The following is an 18,368-nucleotide window of genomic DNA, read 5'->3' as shown; positions in this document are numbered from 1 at the left end:
TCTGCTTAAAAGTCCTTTAAAGAGTTTTTGACTCTGTGCTTACACATCCTGCTGATAGACTTAAGTGTTTTGTGCTCAGCAGCTACATGAAAAGCTATGCCTTGCACTTGGCTCAATATTGTTAAATTGAATTACAATTTCTGCATGTTACTTTGTGCCTGAGGTTAAAATAATTCCGTTTGTGATACTAATGGCTGTGATTCCTGTTCATGTATTAATCCCAAATACACTGGAATGAGGGCATACATGCAAGGACTACAGCTACCATGTTTCAAAACAGGGACCACACATCTTAGGATGTGGGATTACTAATAAATTGAAAGCAGTAATAGCAGGATTTTCCCCATTTCAGTGCTCCACACCGATATGATTGATTCTGGAGAGCGAAGACTGTGCAAGGTTCAAAACCAAGCAAAGAGAATCACATACTTATGTATTTTTTGACCCAGTTTTCAGCAGTGAACAGTACCATATGCTTTTACCTGCTGAACACACCTTGAGTACAGCTCATGCTGACAGGGCAGTTCTGGACAATGGAGTAGCATTGTTTAAATGTGAACTTGCAAATGCTTGAATTACGTCCTTTTGACTCGGTTACCTGCCTTACCCCTTCTCTTTCCCGGGCTCTGGGTCATTCCTGCCCTGTTTCATCAGGGAGCCTCTTATAGGGTTGTGCTCATGTGTAGATGGAATTACATCTGTGCTTTTTCCTGATCTTTGGAGAAGTTATAGTGGTGGGCAGAATATTGATATTCACCAGAGAGACAGCATTTCCATTTCTGTCGACACAATATACCAGCATGACATTTATTTATTTGCTTTCTTCTTTCTTCCTTTTTCCCTGTGCCTTCTTTGCCATCTAGATTGGGTTCCAGATCAGGACTCGGGTGCAGGAACTTGGCCATGGGTGTATCTTTCTTGTACAAAAAGCTGGAGCTCTCCAGATTTGCCCTACAGACAGCTACACCAAAAGGGAGTTGATAGAATGTGCTCGTGCTGTCACAGAAAAGGTAAGATGGCTTTCCTTGTTGCCCCACGGTGTTTGTCTATCCAGATTCCACTGGAAGTAAACCAGTCAAACTGGATTCAGGAAACTTTCTTTTAACTTTGCATTGTAGTACAACAGTGTCTGAATTACCCAAAGGTCTTGCTTCTTTTTCATGCATTCAGTGTTCCTGGGCTGGATTAGCCCATGGTTAGTCCTTCCTCAGGCCTTGCAATAAAACTTCAACCTCCTATCAGAGGGAGATTGGTCCAAAACAATATCCTAAGATGTGAGATGGCTCCTGTGCCTCATGAGACACTCCCTGGCCACAGTTACTGTGAGGTTGGTCAGTGACTTGTGGTTTCATGCAGCAATGTCCTCCCCTTTTAGGACAGAAGTAACTGCCTAGAACTGCATCTTCAAACTGTGGGGCTTCTTGTTCCTTGGAAACATCCCCTTCAAATAAATGGCCTGGGTAGTTTTGTTGAACCTTTTTGATGGTATATCTCTCCTTTTATTAGACATGACCATTGAGAGTTGGTGCCAGCAGTTTTCAGATCTCACCAAATGCCATTGGTTCAGCCTGTGTTAATGTGCTCTCAGCTGTACAGTTTCATTATGTATCCCAGAAGTAGTTACAATTCCAAATTTAGACAGGGATAGACAGTACCTTGTAAAGTTAAAGCTGATAAAGAGAGTAGTAAAGATTCACAGGACCAACTTTCTTTCAATGACCACCTTGTTGCTTTTTGCTGTTTCTAGGTCTCCTTGGTTTTATCTGCCCTCCAGGCAGGGAACAAAGGCACACAAGCCTGTATTACTGCAGCCAGTGCTGTCTCTGGGATAATTGCGGATCTGGACACCACTATCATGTTTGCTACTGCTGGAACCCTTAATGCTGAGAACAATGAATCATTTGCAGATCACAGGTCAGTGTTGCTGAAAAAATGGAAGAGTGCATGCTCAGGGAAACAGTGGAACTGGGACACGGAGATAAACTTTTATCTTTTTGGATTCTTGTGAATGAAACTGAACGAGGCAGGGGAGTGAGAAGAGGTATAGGAAACGTGGGATTTAACTTGTTTGTGAACTGCATACTCATCTCTTCTTTTACCCCTTTGGATTTGTTGTTCTGACATGTCAAAACACGGATACAGAGGCGACGGGGCGGGGAACCCTGACCAGGACACACTCTCTGTTCCTGTTGCCATTCTTCCTTCTACCTTCCTTGCCTGTGATTCCTTTAGTTTTTCTTACAATATGCTAATTAATATGAATGTTCAGCAGCTGGTACTTCTCCCGCAGCATGGCCAGATTTTCTTTTAGTATTCAAATACAATGCTCTCAGATGCTACTGCCCAATCTCTTTCTTTTCAAGATGGGCTCATTTTATTACACTGCTCTGCATTTGCCCCAAATGCTCTGCTGCTGTTTTAATAGTTGCTTTTTTGGTTTTGTGTTTTTTTTAAACTTACACCCTTGACCTGTGTCAAGTTATGAAGGGACATTGGTGTGTTAGCTCTTTCATATAGCTGTTAGTCACCATAATTCTGGAAAACACATTTTTCCCCTCTTCTCATTTTCTACTCCTTCCCTGCTTCCTCTTCTTTTGCTACAGGGAAAATATCCTGAAAACAGCAAAAGCTTTAGTTGAAGACACAAAATTGTTGGTTTCTGGAGCTGCCTCAAGTCAGGACAAACTGGCCCAAGCAGCTCAGTCATCAGCTAACACCATCACTCAGCTTGCTGAGGTAGTAAAATTGGGAGCAGCTAGCTTGGGATCTGATGATCCTGAAACACAGGTGAGATGTTTTAAGATTTTCTGATACTCTTACAGAGAACAGTTTTCATTTGGTAGAACTTTGTGTGATTTAATGTTTTTAAGAAACACAATATGGTTCATCCCCTCTGGGAGTTTTCTGGGTTTACTCAGATATCACTTGTTTAGAATACAGTCAAAAGGCTCAAGCACTGATTGGAACTAGTCAGGCCTTTGTGTAATCCTTCTGCTTTTACTTCACTTTGTGTTCCAGCTGGGATGCTTCTGGCTAAGTATATGGCTCATTTTTACTAACTTGTGATTGGAACTCTGGCTCATCTCATTTTTGTTCTGAAGAGCTTGCAGGTCTTTAAAGTTGCTTATCCAGCTTATGTCTGGACTGTGCTCTCTCTTATTTGTGTAGGCTGACAAACTCTTGCCATTCTCCAGCTACATGTGTCTTGTTTTCCAATTAACTCTACAACTTTTTCATGTAGATTATCCCTAATATTTCTTCAGTTTCTTCTTTGGATCTCAGTAAAATGGAGGCAGGCAAGCATATTGCAGATGTCTGAAAAAGACATAGATTTTCTTAGCCATGCTCTAAAAATCACACCCTCACACTTTATTGCCTGAGCCTTATGGCTGTTTCTCATTCCACAGGTTGTTCTGATCAATGCTATCAAGGATGTTGCCAAGGCCCTTTCAGATCTCATTGGTGCTACCAAAGGAGCTGCCAGCAAACCAGCAGATGATCCATCCATGTACCAGCTGAAAGGTGCTGCCAAGGTAAAACCTTATCTTAAATTTTATTTGCGAGTGTCTGTGCAATCACATTTGATAAACGTGGAACTTTGACTTCAGCAATTTCTAATTGCCTGAAAACTCCTTTATTTGTTTAACTGTCATGGTACCATGGCCAACACAAGAGTTGGTATTTAGTCCTGTAACAAGCAGAATTCATGAAGTCTCTTAGGTCCTGTTAGAAGTAACCATGCTTCCCAGCTTACCCTGCTTCATACCCTGAAACAGGAGGAAGGATTCACACGTTATTTTTTTTGCTTTGCTTCTCTCTTCTTCAGGTGATGGTAACAAATGTCACATCCCTCTTGAAGACTGTTAAAGCAGTAGAAGATGAAGCTACGCGAGGGACAAGAGCCCTTGAGGCCACAATTGAGTACATCAAACAGGAGCTCATGGTACAGAACTAAATTGTTGTAGTGGCTTCTGCAAGTGTGTCCTTACATGAAGCTGGGAGCAACTGTTTCCTTTTTCATTAGAATTCAGCTTTCAGTAGAGATGTTGTTTTCTGATCTGATGCTGTTCACTTTTTTTTCATCCTGGCTTTGGTAGTGTCTCCTCAACATCACTCTCATACTGTGTCTGCAGTTCAAACTTGTTTGTATTTTTCCCTTCTTATGGAATGATCATACCTGTGATACATGGCCTGCTATGGATATCATTTGTAAGCAGGAATCAATGGTAGTGTGGAATTCTCTCTCACATTAGGTGTTATAAAATGACAATTGTTTTCCTTCCTCTTTAAGACATATAAGTATAGTTAGGGTTTTTTCTTTTATTAGCATAGTGGTGAATGACATAAACTAATACCTGCATGATTGTGAAGAAGCCTGATTTTTTTCCTTCCTTTACTTTTGGTTAAAAAAACCCTGCAGACACAGGCTTCAGCAGGAAATGCTTTGTTATATAGGCTGTGGATTAGCAGTTCTTACACCATAACTGCACTGTGGCACCGTTTTGTCTCGTCAAATGCTCTCCATCATACATCCAGTTTTCACTGTGTGAGCAAAGCTGTTGTAATGAGGAAATTTATTTTAAAATATTTTCTTTTAAATATCTGTTTATAGTCATTGGGAGTTCATATGGCATTCGTAAAACCTCCTGATCTGGTGGTACCTGATCAGGCATGTTCTGTACAATATCTCACAAATTACTGCAGTGTATCCTCATGAAGGCCTGCCTGTTATATCCCATCCTGTAACTCTGAGCTAAAGCCCGTTCAGATCTGTCATTGGATTATCATGTCTTTCTCAGTGTGGTTGGTATCTGTTTGAGGTGTTCCTCTTGCTTTTGTCAGCATTGCTGAGGGATGGGCCTCTGGTTGTGGTGGTATCATCTCATTCATGGGGAGAACAGAGGGTGGCACATAGGTACTCAAGAAAATGTGTCAGGCTTCATCTGGAATTCCAGGGGCTGGCTCTGAGCAACATCAAGGGATGTCTTCACATGTATGACTAAAATTCATTTTTTAACATTGCTTCTGCTTCTGGAGAGAGAGGAAGTGAAAAACTGATTAACCAGGAGCACAGGATAGACCAGGCTCATTTTTGTCCAGACATTTGCATTCTGAAACCACTGGCCTGCTTAGGTTGCACTGTGTGTGGTCAAGAAACCTCCTGATTGATTGTGCACTCCATATTGTACCTGCACAGTAAAAGAATGGCAAGCAAATACAAGGGTGTACATTAAAAGAATGGCAAGCAAATACAGACTAAAGCTTGAGAAAAGAAAATGTGATCAAAGTAAGGTTGTGCAGCTCTTGTTACCTGCATCTTCCCACAGTTCCTGTATTCCAGAATTTATGTATTGTCAGGTAATTTGAACTATTTTCACATTATTCACCCTGCAAAATTCTATCTTCAGGTTTCTAAGGGAGACTAAATATAGCCCCAGAGACAACGCTCCACCTCTGCTTTTTTAAGACACATTTGAATATTTTAGTGGTGATGTTCTCAGTCTCTGCTGCTCTGCTATCAACAAGCACTGGGTAGGGTCCAGCCTTTGCAGGGGAAGGATCTCCTCATATGAGCAGACCAGCCTAAACAGCAGTCAGGAGGAGAAAAGAATATAATGAAAGGAACAGTAATTCTTTTCATCTGGTAAGGCTCTGAACAGTTGCCTGTAACTATCTTGTGGGTAGTTAAATGCAGATGAGATGAATGGGTTAACCTTTTTTATTGTCTCCTTCCCTCAGCTTATTGTTCCTCTCTGGTGTCTGTAGGCGAGCAGGCTTATCAGATCCAGGCCCATGACAAGCAGGAATGATATCCAAGTACTCCAAATATGTTTCTAGTTTCCTGCTGTTCAAAGGCTGCTTCCTTCTGCTGTCTCTCTCATGGTTGTCCTGCTTTGACTTGGCTGCTATCAGACTTTCCTTCTGATTTCACTTTTAGGTGTTTCAGTCGAGCGAGGTTCCAGAGAAGACATCATCACCTGAGGAATCAATCCGGATGACGAAAGGGATCACCATGGCAACTGCCAAAGCTGTTGCAGCTGGGAACTCGTGCAGGCAGGAGGATGTGATTGCCACAGCAAATCTGAGCCGCAAAGCAGTAGCTGACATGCTAACAGCTTGTAAGGTAAACATTCCCTTCCCCTAACATTGATCTTCTTGTGTTTGTGTGCTTCCCAATCCACAGAACGTCATACATTTTCAGTTTTCTGCTTTTCATATGAGAAAGTCAAGATAACTTTGTGCCATGCACAAAAAAAAAAAAAAAAAAACCACCAAACAGCACTAATATTTGCTGTTTTCTTTTTGTGAAATTGAGGAATTTTATTTGAGCTGAAATTTCCTGGTTTCCAGTCAGAAGACAAACAATTTGTGCAAGTAGTAGAATATACAGATATTCCTGTGGTCACAAATATAATTTCAATATTCCTAGAACAGTGAAAGAATTGGTGAAAGAAATCACTCTCATCTATCTTTACTAATTCTTTTCCTCCTGACTAAATCTGTTGGTTTGCTCAATTTCTTTTGTGCTTTTCAAAAATGTGTGCAATTTTTATTGCAAATTTTTAATAAAAATAGCTGTAGCCCTATAAAGATAGTGTAGCTCTATTTTCTTCACTGTATGCTACATAAATGACTGTTAAACCATTTGGCCTTGTTCTGATGATAAAAAAAATCTAGGCACAAATGACTAAAAAATGGGATTATGAAGATCTCATTCCATTTGATTTTCAGTAGTGACTGTAGTAGTAAACTGCCTTTGCTTGTAAATCACAGTTATTTACTTTTGCCTTTCCATGTATGGAAGGTGACAGTAAAATAATGGTGCTCTCTGTGTGGTGCCTGATTTTCAGTATCTGGTCAAATCCTAATTGCCTACATCAGTCCCAGAGTGATTTTTAGCCTGATACTGCTCAAACAGAAGGGTTATGTTTGTTTTAAAAATGATTCTCAAGTGCAAGTTCTAATTTAGAACTGCCTTTATGCAAAACCATCGAATGAAACTTTTTATATTGACTTAGTTTTGTAGCAGGTTTTTAGTATCTAACAATTCTTGACCACTTTGCAGGCTTCAGATTTGGTTTTCTCTTTCCAAACAGGCAGAAAATTATCAGAAACATAATCCTCTGGTTTTAGTAATGTTATAAAACACTTCCATGCATGCACTGCCCAGTACATACTTTTGAACATCTATTTACCAACATTCCTTTTTTTAATGTTTTTATGTTTACATTTGCTCCCAGTTAATTTTATGGCTTTGAGTGGTTTGTGCATTTTAAGTGGCTGGCAGGATGAAGCTTCCTGCAGATGGAACAGTGGAGGTCTGGGATGCTTGAAAAGCCTTTGTGATCTCCCAGGGAATTGCTTTCCACAAAGAAAGGAGCCTACAGAAGGAAAAGGGCTGAGAAACGTTTTACTTTCTGTAATGACACAGTGCCAAGGCCTGAGATCTAGTCCACTTTCTTAAGACCAAGAACAATTATTGGACAAACAAGAATTAAAGTCTCCAAGAATACTAATTTTATGCATTATCTAAAATGTATGAGAAAATAGCTGTATCATTTAACAAAGATTTTTAAATGCACAGTTTTAACCAGACTTGATTTAGAAAATCTTGTTTCTACAAATTTTGCTCAGAGTCTTAGAAATCTTATGCCATTAATTCTACAAATTGATTACTGGCTGTGGCATTTCCATGATAAGCCACATTCCTTGAATTTTTGGGATAGGAACCAGCAGTTTTAACCCTACTATGTAAAAGCTGTGTGATGCAATGGGACTTGGGTTTTGTGATATTTGACAAACACTGGAGGGGTTTTACAGTGATTTTAAGGTACTCTGTAGAAATAGCACTGATAGATTATCAGATTTTTATGTTCTTTGGTCCAAGACTAAAGTGCATATATATAATGTGTGGTAGAATTGCACAGAACATAGCTCTGACTTCCCCAGGGTCAGGAATTTGAATGCAAGTTCTATTTAATTGCCTCTTGCCTAAGGCAAGTAGTATAAGGAGTCTGAATTAACAGTTATGTAGATGCCTGTGCTTGGTCTGCTGTAGATGAATTTACAGTGCTCATTACTAATTCAGTTGTTACAAGCAGATGCTATTTCAGAAGACAATGAGGATGCTTATTGTGGGATGTACTGAGACAACTCATTAAAGTCAGTGGAAATGCTGTAATTACATTTATTGAATGTTAGAGCAGGCCCTAAGCTAACAATTTCTTTTTTTTATTATTACATGTTTGTGTAAAATAATGCCATAATTCACCTGTGCACTGTATCACTATTTGGAGTGATTGCTGTTGGAAAGGAAGCAGATCTGAAAGGCCTGTCAAACCCACAGGAAGCAATGGAAGTGAGCAATCACTTAGATCATTCCATAGGCAGTAGATTGAGGGAAACAACTTCTCACCTTTCCTCAGCACTGGTGGCGCTGGAGGCAGCTGAGCAAAGGCCCTGGGAGGAGACACAGCCCAGCTGTGGTTCAGCCAGGGAAGAGAAGCTCAGGGGGAGCTCCCAGCAGCCCCTCACACACATCTTCTTCCCCAAGGCACCAGTGGTGCTGATGGGGTGGGAGCTGGACCAGAGGCAGGTAGTGCTGGCATGTGGAGAGAAAAGGAGGGCTGATAGTGAAGGAAGCCTCAGCATGAGGAAACAAATGTGTGTTCTGGTTCTTCAGACACGTCTCAGTTTGAGATGTTTGGGCAGACCTTCTGCCCAGGGCTGGAGAAGACATTTCTGTTGTGACTCCCCACTGGTGTAGTGAGATGTGTGTTTGGATGGTTCTGGGTTAGGAAAATGATTTCCTAAAACAACTTCTGTCACCTCTTTAGCCTGCTGTGAAGTACACAGAATTTATACTGAACCTTAAAAATGCTCCCAAAATATTCTGATACCAGCCTTCACTATGTATGCAAAACACAGAAGGAACTTTTTATTTCCCTCCTACAGAAGCTTGCTCTAATTCCCTGTGTTACAGTAATATTTAAGCGCAGAAGAGACATTTTAGGATGCTTTACCATGTATGCACAAGAAACCCTCAGGGGCCCTTTGCCCTGTTTGAAAATTAAAAAAAAAAAAAAACAAAACTGTTCTGAACTTTCTTGGCTTCAGCAGCTCGTTTGAAGTCTGCTGAAGATGAGGAAATTCAGTGCTCTTCCTCCCATCTCCATCCCCTCAGCAGGGGCGTTGGCAGGATGAGAAGGGGGAGGTGGCTCCTGGGGGCCGTTTCCGTGCTCTGCTCATCCCGAGCTTCCCTGCAGAGGGAGCCCAGAGACCAGCGCCCGCCCTGGCTCGGGATGTTGCGGGTTGCAGGAAGGGCCGAAAATAAGTGAGCTGTGAGATAATCCCCATCTCAACGGAGATAAGAGGCGCAGGAATGGAAGGAACTGGTCTGTGAGAGGACATGCTGTGCGTTTTGGGAACTTCCATTTGGCAACAAGTGGTACTTCTGCTCAATAAAAAAGTTCCCTAGAAGTTTATTATAAAAAGTACATGGCTTAAAGAGGCTGCAGGTTTCACTTTTTATTAAAGATAAAATGGTTGAATTAGTCGGGTTTATGTCAGATGCCAGCCATTACACTTAGTGGAAATCCTTACAAAGACCTGACGCTGCTGCAGCTTCTCTCTGTATTTAAACAGATGGTTCCAGCACTGCTACTGCTGTGTTAAATCTCTGTCAAGCTACCAGCATTAATGAGCCTTTACAGAACTGGAGCTCTGCTGCTCTTCCAGCACCATTTGCTTACAACAGAAATGGCCGGCCCTTGAGCTCCATTTGCACACTCTAAAAAAATCTCCTCCCTTCTCTTTCCCCCATATCTCTGTGCTGATCTTCTCTTGTGGGAGCCATTCTGGATACTGATGTTGTTTTGCCTCCTCAGCAAGCATCATACCACCCAGATGTGAGTGAAGAAGTTCGGGAGAGAGCCCTGCGCTTCGGAACAGAATGTACCCTGGGATACCTGGAACTCCTGGAGCATGTTCTCCTGGTAAGGAGTCATCTGCATGCATACACTAGGCTGCTTCCAAGGAGAGTAATCTCCCTGCCCTCTTTCTGTAGTGACTGCTAGTGCCACGTTTTTATCAGTTTGTCACAAGGTTATGAAGTTTTGTTGTCAGAGAAAGCTAAAGGAAACTCAGTACTTCAGCTCCAACTGTGAGACAGAAGGAATACTGGAGTACTTAAATGGAGCTGCATTCTGGATCACACTGGAGGCAATATGGATCTGAACCTAAAAAGGTCCCTGACAAAGGAACTAAAATAAGACATTTCAGCATTCTTTTAAGCCCACAATAAACACTAGACATATTAGGCACAGGCCTGTCCCCCAGACTGAAGAGGTTACACAATCTTTATGAAGGCACTGTTGCATGCCTCTCACAGCCACACCTACTCCAAGCCATCCCGAAATCCCCAGCCAGCACTGCCTCACAAAGAGCTCTCCAACACATCAGACATGGCATCCCCAAAGCTCTGCATAAAACTTCTACACTCATATCCAAACTCATGAATCCTGCTGTCAGTGGGCTTTGCTTGACCATACATAATTATCCCATAATATATTAGTTATCCCATAATACTTCTTCTTCTGTTACTATTACTTTGTAGGAAGCAATAAAATATGTTTGAACTAATATTTATGAGATATTGAAGTTTATGGAGAAGACTTAAATCAGCAATCAGCTTCATGGATGACCAGAAGTTTCTTTCAAGAGGCTTTCAGCTGGCATATTGAAGTCTCTGAAACTGAAATTTGCAGCCATAACTGCAGATTGGCAAACCCAAATCAGTTTTTCTGCGGAGAACCGAGCATGTGTAATTATTTGCATCACCTCGCTGAAATTTATTTATAAAGTGAAAGTCCAGTCACAGTTGTGCTTGCCACTAGCAGGTAAAATAGTTCCAAAAAATTGGTACTTGCTAGTGGAATTCTTAGAGCTGTATTGCAGTAAGTGATTTAGCATTAGATGTCTGATCCATTTTTAGTTTAGAGGACTGTGGGGAATTTTTCAGATTTGACCCTTAGAAGGCTAGCACTATGTGTTTCAAACTAAGTGCCAGAAGAGACCAAACACTTGAATCAAGTTTTTGCTCATTTTATTTCTGTGTCTCTGCAAAGTCAAGAAGCTTAAGGTAAGAAAGGCACGTTCCATTTTATTGAAATAACAGGCCTTTTCCACCTTAAACCTTTTAACATTCAGTGCTCTGAAGCCACGAGCAAGTTTTGCCCCCTCGCACCACCTCTGCCCCTACCCCAGTGTTGGCTGCCTCTGGTGGTTTAGAACCCCTAGATCTGCAATCTCATTAATTTATAACCTCCAGAAATGCAGATCACGTGGGATTAGGAATTTCATTGGTGCATCTGGCACCCTGTGATACAGTTGTCAGTAAGTTCAGTTATACCCTCAGTGGTCAGGCTAGGCATGCTTGCATGGGTGCCTCAACACAGGGGTGCCAAGGGGGATTCAGCAGCATTATTTCTTTGAAAATTATACATGTTAGGTGCAAGAGTTGTCAGATGAAGCATCTAAAATTTCTCAAACCAGTGTATTAACTTGTGTAAAGATTGCATTGGGCAAGTGGCACAAAGTGACTTGTTTGCTCAAAGGACTATTCCACTAATCACCTAGCTAGGGTGTAGGGCCAGGAACACACTAATTCCATCTGTATGGCCTGCACATCTTAGTAAAACTCCTTGTAAGCTCTACTAGTGAGAATCAAGACTGACCTGACCTCCTGCAGATCCATATGCTCCATCCTGGTCAGTGTTGATCCATGCTGAGTTGAGAAGTCTGGAGCTGTGCAAGGCAGTGCCACTTTCCTGGGGTGCATCCAACACTGCAGTGTAAGCCTCTGCTCCTAGTGCCTCACTGGCAGTTACAGTTCTCTCACTGGGCTCTCAGACAATTGCTATACAAGATAAATCTTTCACTAGAGTGCCTTGGGAATTGTCCAGCATCCTGGAATCCTTAATAATGTGCAATCTCTTTCTCTAGATTCTTCAAAAAGCAACTCCAGAGCTAAAGCATCAGCTGGCCTCTTTCTCCAAGCGGGTTGCAGGTGCTGTCACAGAGCTTATCCAATCAGCAGAAGCAATGAAGGGTGAGTTGGGAACCTGGGCTACCAGTGTGGTGAGCTCATTACTCCAGAAATAGTGATCTGATATTCTGTGTCATAAACACTGCTGGGTCTCCTCAGTTATTTCCTGCTGTTATCACTCATCCTTGGAAATGAATCTCAACTATAAGCAATTTTCATCTATGGGAATACATTTTTTCTTTCCTCCTTCCCTCCTTATCTCTTAATAGAGTTACTCTTTTTCACAGAACAGTGATCTACATAATGCTATTTCCCTGTTCAAGTAGCTTTATTGAATTCTTCAGCTTTTCCTACGTTCTCTTATATTTCAAAATTTATGTTTTCATTTGCCAGCAAGGCAACCCAATATCAGACTTCTTCTATTCCCTAAGTGCTTTTTAAAAATCTTTATATCATTCTCATCTTTGGACACATTTATTAATTTCTGGCAATTTTTCCATTTTAATTTATATTCACTAAAAAAAAAAAAAAACTTTTCTTATTTCTTTTTTCACTTGTTGCCTGTAGAGGATTTCTTTATTCACTTTAGAAGCTATTTTTGGGCAAAGTAAAATGTGTTTTAGCCATTCACAATTTTCTTTCCTCATTTTCATTTATAGGCACACAATAAAGTTGTCTCCTAACAAATACAACATGTAAATGTTTTAACCTTTGTGAAATGCCTTTTTTTTAAGAAGAACTACTGCATTTTACAAATTTGGGGTTGACTGCATTTATACTTGCTGCCTTCTTTTTTTTTTTTTTTTTTTTTTACCCTGTTTATCTACCAGTATTAGGGTTAATATAGAACATCTTCATCCTGTACAGCATTTGAGCTGAGAAATGGTTTTTAGACTATGCCCTTAGAGGTTATGAACTTCTGGCTGTTTCATTGTTTCCCTCAATCCAGAATATGGATGCTTTCTGAATCTTGTAATTCAGAGAATGGTGTTAGGAAATCAAAAATAGTAATGCACTGACAACTTCCAAAAATTTGAAACCACTTCCAGCCAAGTATTCATTTTGTGGATCTACAAAAATTCTTTGAGAAAAGAGAAATGCCAAAAAGTCAACAGCAAAAAAGAAGTTACCCTTCAGATGTGGTACAGAAACTGCTTTGGCCTTTTCTACATCACTGTTAGACACACACTGCCAGAAGTGTGCTTCCTTCAGCCAGTGCTAACTTCATCCCCAGCCAGTGCCAGGTCAGTGCAGGGGTGACTGCAAAGTGTGCTAGGGGTGACTGTGCTGGCTGTAGCCTGTTCTCTCTACCACTGTGTCAGACTTCTCAGTGTACCCTATGGCTTGGTCAAATTAGGAGCCCTCAGAGTAAGACCTCTGATAAACACAAGCTGAGTGACAGCTGGTTTTGTTCCAGTATGGACAGTATCCCTTTTTGAAGCTTATTTGCTTACACAATTATTAAGTAAGTTGCTTTCATGAAAGAATAATCCTACTAAATATTTCTTACCCCTCTGCTTTATAGTTTTCTCTGTGACATAAACCACTGGTTTCATGCCATTATGGCACTAAAATCAGCTATCTGCAGTGTACATTCTGTACTGGACACTTGAGGTGTGATTGCAATTCCCCCTGTTTGAGTGGCAGCTCACTCACAGTGACACTGAAGTTATTGTCTCCATCTCCATTAATTTCAGGGACAGAGTGGGTGGATCCAGAAGACCCAACAGTCATTGCAGAGACAGAGCTATTAGGGGCTGCAGCATCAATTGAGGCTGCAGCAAAGAAGTTAGAGCAGCTGAAACCAAGAGCCAAGCCCAAGGTGAGTGTCCATCCCCATTGTTTGTTTGAGGTTAACAAGGCAGAGGATGCACACTGCCCGTAGTTTGGTGTGTACTTTGCTACTGGCCACAATAATGGTGTAAACAATCAAACCCTGCATGAGTCTCAGTGCCACAAAACCCTGCTCTGGATGGCACTTACCCCTGAGGGTAGAGGGTAAGAAGGTGCTTTTCAGGGAGTGAGTCAAGCACCAGCCATAAGCAAGCAAAGGAAGAGGAGCCAAATATTAGAAATGCTTGTAAGAGTTATGGTATCATTACTGTTGAATATTTACCTTTCCATTTCCAAACATATTTTACTGCTGTGTAGCCATTCTTACTTGCTTTCTTTTGAACACCCTTTGTTCACATCTGAATTTGTGTGGTATAGCAGGAGAAAGCAGCAGTAACACAGCTGGGATAAAGAGAGAATGCAAAGGACCTGCAGGATTTTCTAAGACTAAAACCAGCATTTTATGCCATGCTTAGAGAGGGGCTGTTTCAGTACAGAATCAGATATGTTGTATGATTATTTCTATGTCATTTTCCTGAAGGAAATTAAATTACAGTTCATTATGATATCAAGTAGTGTTGCATGTTGCCAGGTCATTTCAAACATGTCTCTGAAGATATTATAAAATTAAGCCAACTATTTTCACATGCAGTACAGAGGGAATATATGAAACTGGTGGATCCCAGAGAATTGCTACCTTTTGCCTGGTGTTAACAGGCAGGTTTTAGTAAAAATGACTGTGTTGCATCTCTTTAAAATGAAAACCATGTTTGGGCTGTGTAATTGATGTCAGGAAAGGACTATGTATCTATTTTCCTCTTTATGCTGCTTTGTAGGTGCAAATCAGTTTTCAAAGTTAAGCTAATGAGAAGTCTTTCTAAAAAGCAGAGCCTCAAGACCATTGATTCAGTGTGGATGATTGTATTGGTCCAGGGTAGTATTTTGTTATTTAGGGGCATCAGATGAAATAGTTCTTGGAAGCTTCAGCCTTTGAGGACCTCCCACCCCCCAGTCCCTGTTTAGTGATAGGAATAAATTAGCTCATGAAAAAAAAATGCTTTTTGTCTGCATTTTTTAACAAGTACATCCATTTTGTTTATAAAGAAAAATGGTCCTTTGTAATGAGATTCCACAGGCTGAGTCTGAGGAGTGGAAAAGTCCTCCATCACCTTTTCTATACAGTCACTGCACAATGGCACATGTGTGTTGCCTGGTAACCATGGAGCAGTTTCCTTCCAACCTCTCGAGGGTCATTGTAATCTCCCAGTGAATACAGTTCTCACACCTGCTCATCATTTAACATGTTAATTTGGGTATCCAGTCTGCTTCTGACTTACTGGTTTGTTTGTCATTTTCTGAAACTAAAATTCATCTCCAGCTGTTTGATTTGGGATTTCAGCAGCCTTTGCATCCTTTTCAGATGTTTAATCTCTTCCACAATAGGGATTATAATCCACATCAAAAGCTACTAGGAAGATCACAGAGTGTCTCAAATAGCATTTTTTCTCCTGCAGACTTGTAGCCTGTATCCTCCCAGAGTAGGATTTCCTGTGGTGAACAGGCTCTGTCTTCCTAATGCCCATCTTTGACAACACACAGAGGGTTGCAGTAGGAATACTTAGACTAGGTAAGGGTTGCTTTGTCTTGTGCTCAGTCTGTGAAATGCAGGAATAGGAGTTATTTTCTGTAATGGAACAGACTATCTAGACAATATCCTGCTTTGGTTAACAGCAATCATCCTCAAGTGAACTTGCAGATGAGTCCTCAGTTGGTAATTTTACAATGTCTACCTGAAGGAAATCCATCCTCTTCATCACTACTGCTTGGTGGCTGAGTCTCGGTTTTTTGGTTAAGTATTTTTATTAGTGCAGGGAATGGGAGTAATTTGATTTCACGTTGAAATTTTGATCTTTGTGTTCCAGTTTGTCTTTTACCTCTAAAAAACCCCCAAATAGCTGAAGGTAGGGTTTCTTCTCATTTGTTCTACCATTTTATTTTTTTTAACTTTTGGATTTTTTTTTTTTTAATTTCTTCTTTTCCTTGTTTCCTCTTCATATTTTTGCACCTATCATACCCCCCCTTGATGTCTTAAACTGACACAAATAGCATGAGACATCTTAATTTTCTGCTACTGGGAATCATTTTATCCCAGAGGACAATTTCTAATGAGACACAGTCCTGCTAAGTGCTGCCCATGCTTTATTGTACAATGCTTATTTTGTTTGCTTTAAATCCTGGTTGTTTGGCTGCAGGTGAATGTGCTCCCAAAATGCTTAGTCCACTAGTCCACAGCCCCACTGACACCCTGTAAATGTCTGTAAGTCTTCTGAACTCATATCTTGGAAGAACTTTGAGGACTTTCCTGAGCAGCCGGTGTTACTACTGTCTGTAACACAAAACCTGTTCAGTATTCTCCTCGCAGTGTTCAAGGTGGGAAATGATCTGAGAAGCAATGAGATCTTTATGGTTTATTAAGCAGGAGTTGGCTGTCACATTTTCTTTAAGTACAATTATTTTTCCTGAATGTGGACTCTTATTTTTTCCATTTGGAGAGTCACTTGTATTGCAGTGCAGACACACGTTCCTTCTGTTATGCACATATGCTACTTCCTGTAAAATAACAGCCCCCAAAACTAGTAATTTTCTGAAGAAGAAAACTATTTTGTCTAGTAAAATCTTCATGCTAATTCTGGGCAAAACTCACTTTTAAGTAAAAAGTTATGATAGATGAGATACAACAGGAGAGAGCATTGTTGTCCCTACCCTGTTTTGTCTGCTCTTCATGCTTCTGTGCAGGCCTCTGCCTCCAGACACGGGTGTCTTGTAGTCAGGAAGCATTCCCTGCTGGTAGCTTTCAGCAGTTGGTCCTTTGTTTTTTTAACCCAAGATGAATCAAACCTGGATGCCCTTTTCTGCAGGACTCTGTGTGATATGTTTGATATATTAGGTTGTTATTTAATCCAACTATATATCAAACATATTCCTACAGTGTCCTGCCCTGTCTCCGGGGGTCTAACATAGTAGAAGGCTATGAAGGAGTAGAGTCACTCCCAAGCAGGTTTAGAAGACTTCGTGTAGACTCCTAATCTAATCTGGTATGAAATACATACATGGAGTGCTTCTTTATCAGTAGATTTGCTCTTGGAGAGACTTCTAAGTTGTGTAGGGCTCTTTGTGACACTGAGCAGCAGCTGTGCCAAGAACTGACTTTCACTGAAATGCTTATTGTGCTTTCCATGGCTCTGTGCAGTAACTTACTCATATTGGTTTGCTCATTGTAAAGTAGAAGATTAGAAGTGCTTGAAAATAATATGGTTTTTCTTCTGTAGTTTTTGCAATGAGATTGGGGGCTCATTTGTTTTCCTAGTAACCCTGACTTTATTTATGCTACCCCTAATAATGAAGATGCTATAGAAAAATGGTTAAAATATACTACAAAACCATATCTTTTCTTTTCAATGGCATAATCAACGTTTTAAGGTTATTCCACTCTAAAGACTTTGTAGTGAGCCTAATGTTTCTGTTCTGGTGACTTAATTTTCCAATCCATTTATAGCTGTACATGGTTAATAACAGCATATTAGTTCAGGCTTGAGGAAATGAGATGCTGATGTTCATGGGGGCTGCTTGAGGAAGGAGAAGCTAATCACTTTTGTCAATAGATCTGGTTTTCTAAAGAAACTTGCTCTAAAATCTCACAATGTGATTTTTTTCTGCCATCACTGCTCTCAGCTTTATTCATGAAGGCTGTGAACTGACATGTTGTGAGGGTACTGTTTAGGAGTGTGAACCTAAGACATTCCAGCAGACACACTCTTTAAGCAATGGGAATGGTGAAATATTTACTTTCCTTGTAGGGCATTTTGCTGTGCTCAGTCTTGTGCTGCTTCCTGTCCTTATTGCTAAGGAATGCTCTTGGTAGAGCTCTGGCAGTAACACACCCAGAGTGCTGGCTGAGCATTGTGCCTCCCACACTGAGTATCCAGCCCTGAGATGTGTGGCACACCTGAAAATAGTGAAGGGAAAACCACACAGAAGGGCTAGAAAAGGAGGATTTGTTAGAAAAGATGAAAAGCCAACAAGTATTCAGCAGTTTGAGTGCTGTGTAAGGCTGCTACAAAAATAAATTGTTCACAGAAGGGATCAACTGTCAAGAGTTTTTTTTCCAGAAGTAAAAGAAGTTGTGAGATGTCAGAGAATGCAAGATTTGGAAGTCTGAGAAACTTGATGTATGGCTTGATCTCCCAAGCCCTGGATTCCAGTATAGTTGGAAAGTGATTTGGTAAACAGGGGAGGAAAAATCTGTTACCAGATGAGATATTAAGGTTTAGCTGTCTGTTCTCCTGTTGAGCTTCACCTGCTGCTCCACAGTGGGAGTTAATCCAGCCATTGTACAATGGCACTCTTGATAGTGCAAGCTTTGATTTCTTGGCATTCTCTTTGAAAATAAATAATTTCTGCTTAGGAATTGTGTGCAATATTTAGTCCA

General features: G+C 40.7%; 1 protein-coding gene across 6 annotated transcripts in view; it reads left to right on the top strand.

The window, feature by feature from the left end:
• The window catches only part of TLN2 (talin 2), a 142,519-nt gene that overhangs the window by 113,482 nt on the left and 10,669 nt on the right, over positions 1-18,368 (top strand). For all 6 annotated transcript variants that reach the window (XM_059858121.1, XM_059858122.1, XM_059858120.1 and 3 more), the window contains 9 exons: positions 864-1,010; positions 1,748-1,914; positions 2,604-2,787; positions 3,408-3,533; positions 3,827-3,943; positions 5,939-6,124; positions 9,888-9,995; positions 12,004-12,109; positions 13,744-13,868. In XM_059858121.1, coding sequence (XP_059714104.1) covers positions 864-1,010; positions 1,748-1,914; positions 2,604-2,787; positions 3,408-3,533; positions 3,827-3,943; positions 5,939-6,124; positions 9,888-9,995; positions 12,004-12,109; positions 13,744-13,868 — 1,266 coding nt within the window. The remainder of the gene's footprint in view (positions 1-863; positions 1,011-1,747; positions 1,915-2,603; positions 2,788-3,407; positions 3,534-3,826; positions 3,944-5,938; positions 6,125-9,887; positions 9,996-12,003; positions 12,110-13,743; positions 13,869-18,368) is intronic.

This window comes from Haemorhous mexicanus, chromosome 13, assembly GCF_027477595.1.
Source record: "Haemorhous mexicanus isolate bHaeMex1 chromosome 13, bHaeMex1.pri, whole genome shotgun sequence".
NCBI lineage: Eukaryota > Metazoa > Chordata > Aves > Passeriformes > Fringillidae > Haemorhous > Haemorhous mexicanus.
Note: the sequence above shows the minus strand (reverse complement) of the source record. Positions and strands in the feature narration are given on the sequence as shown.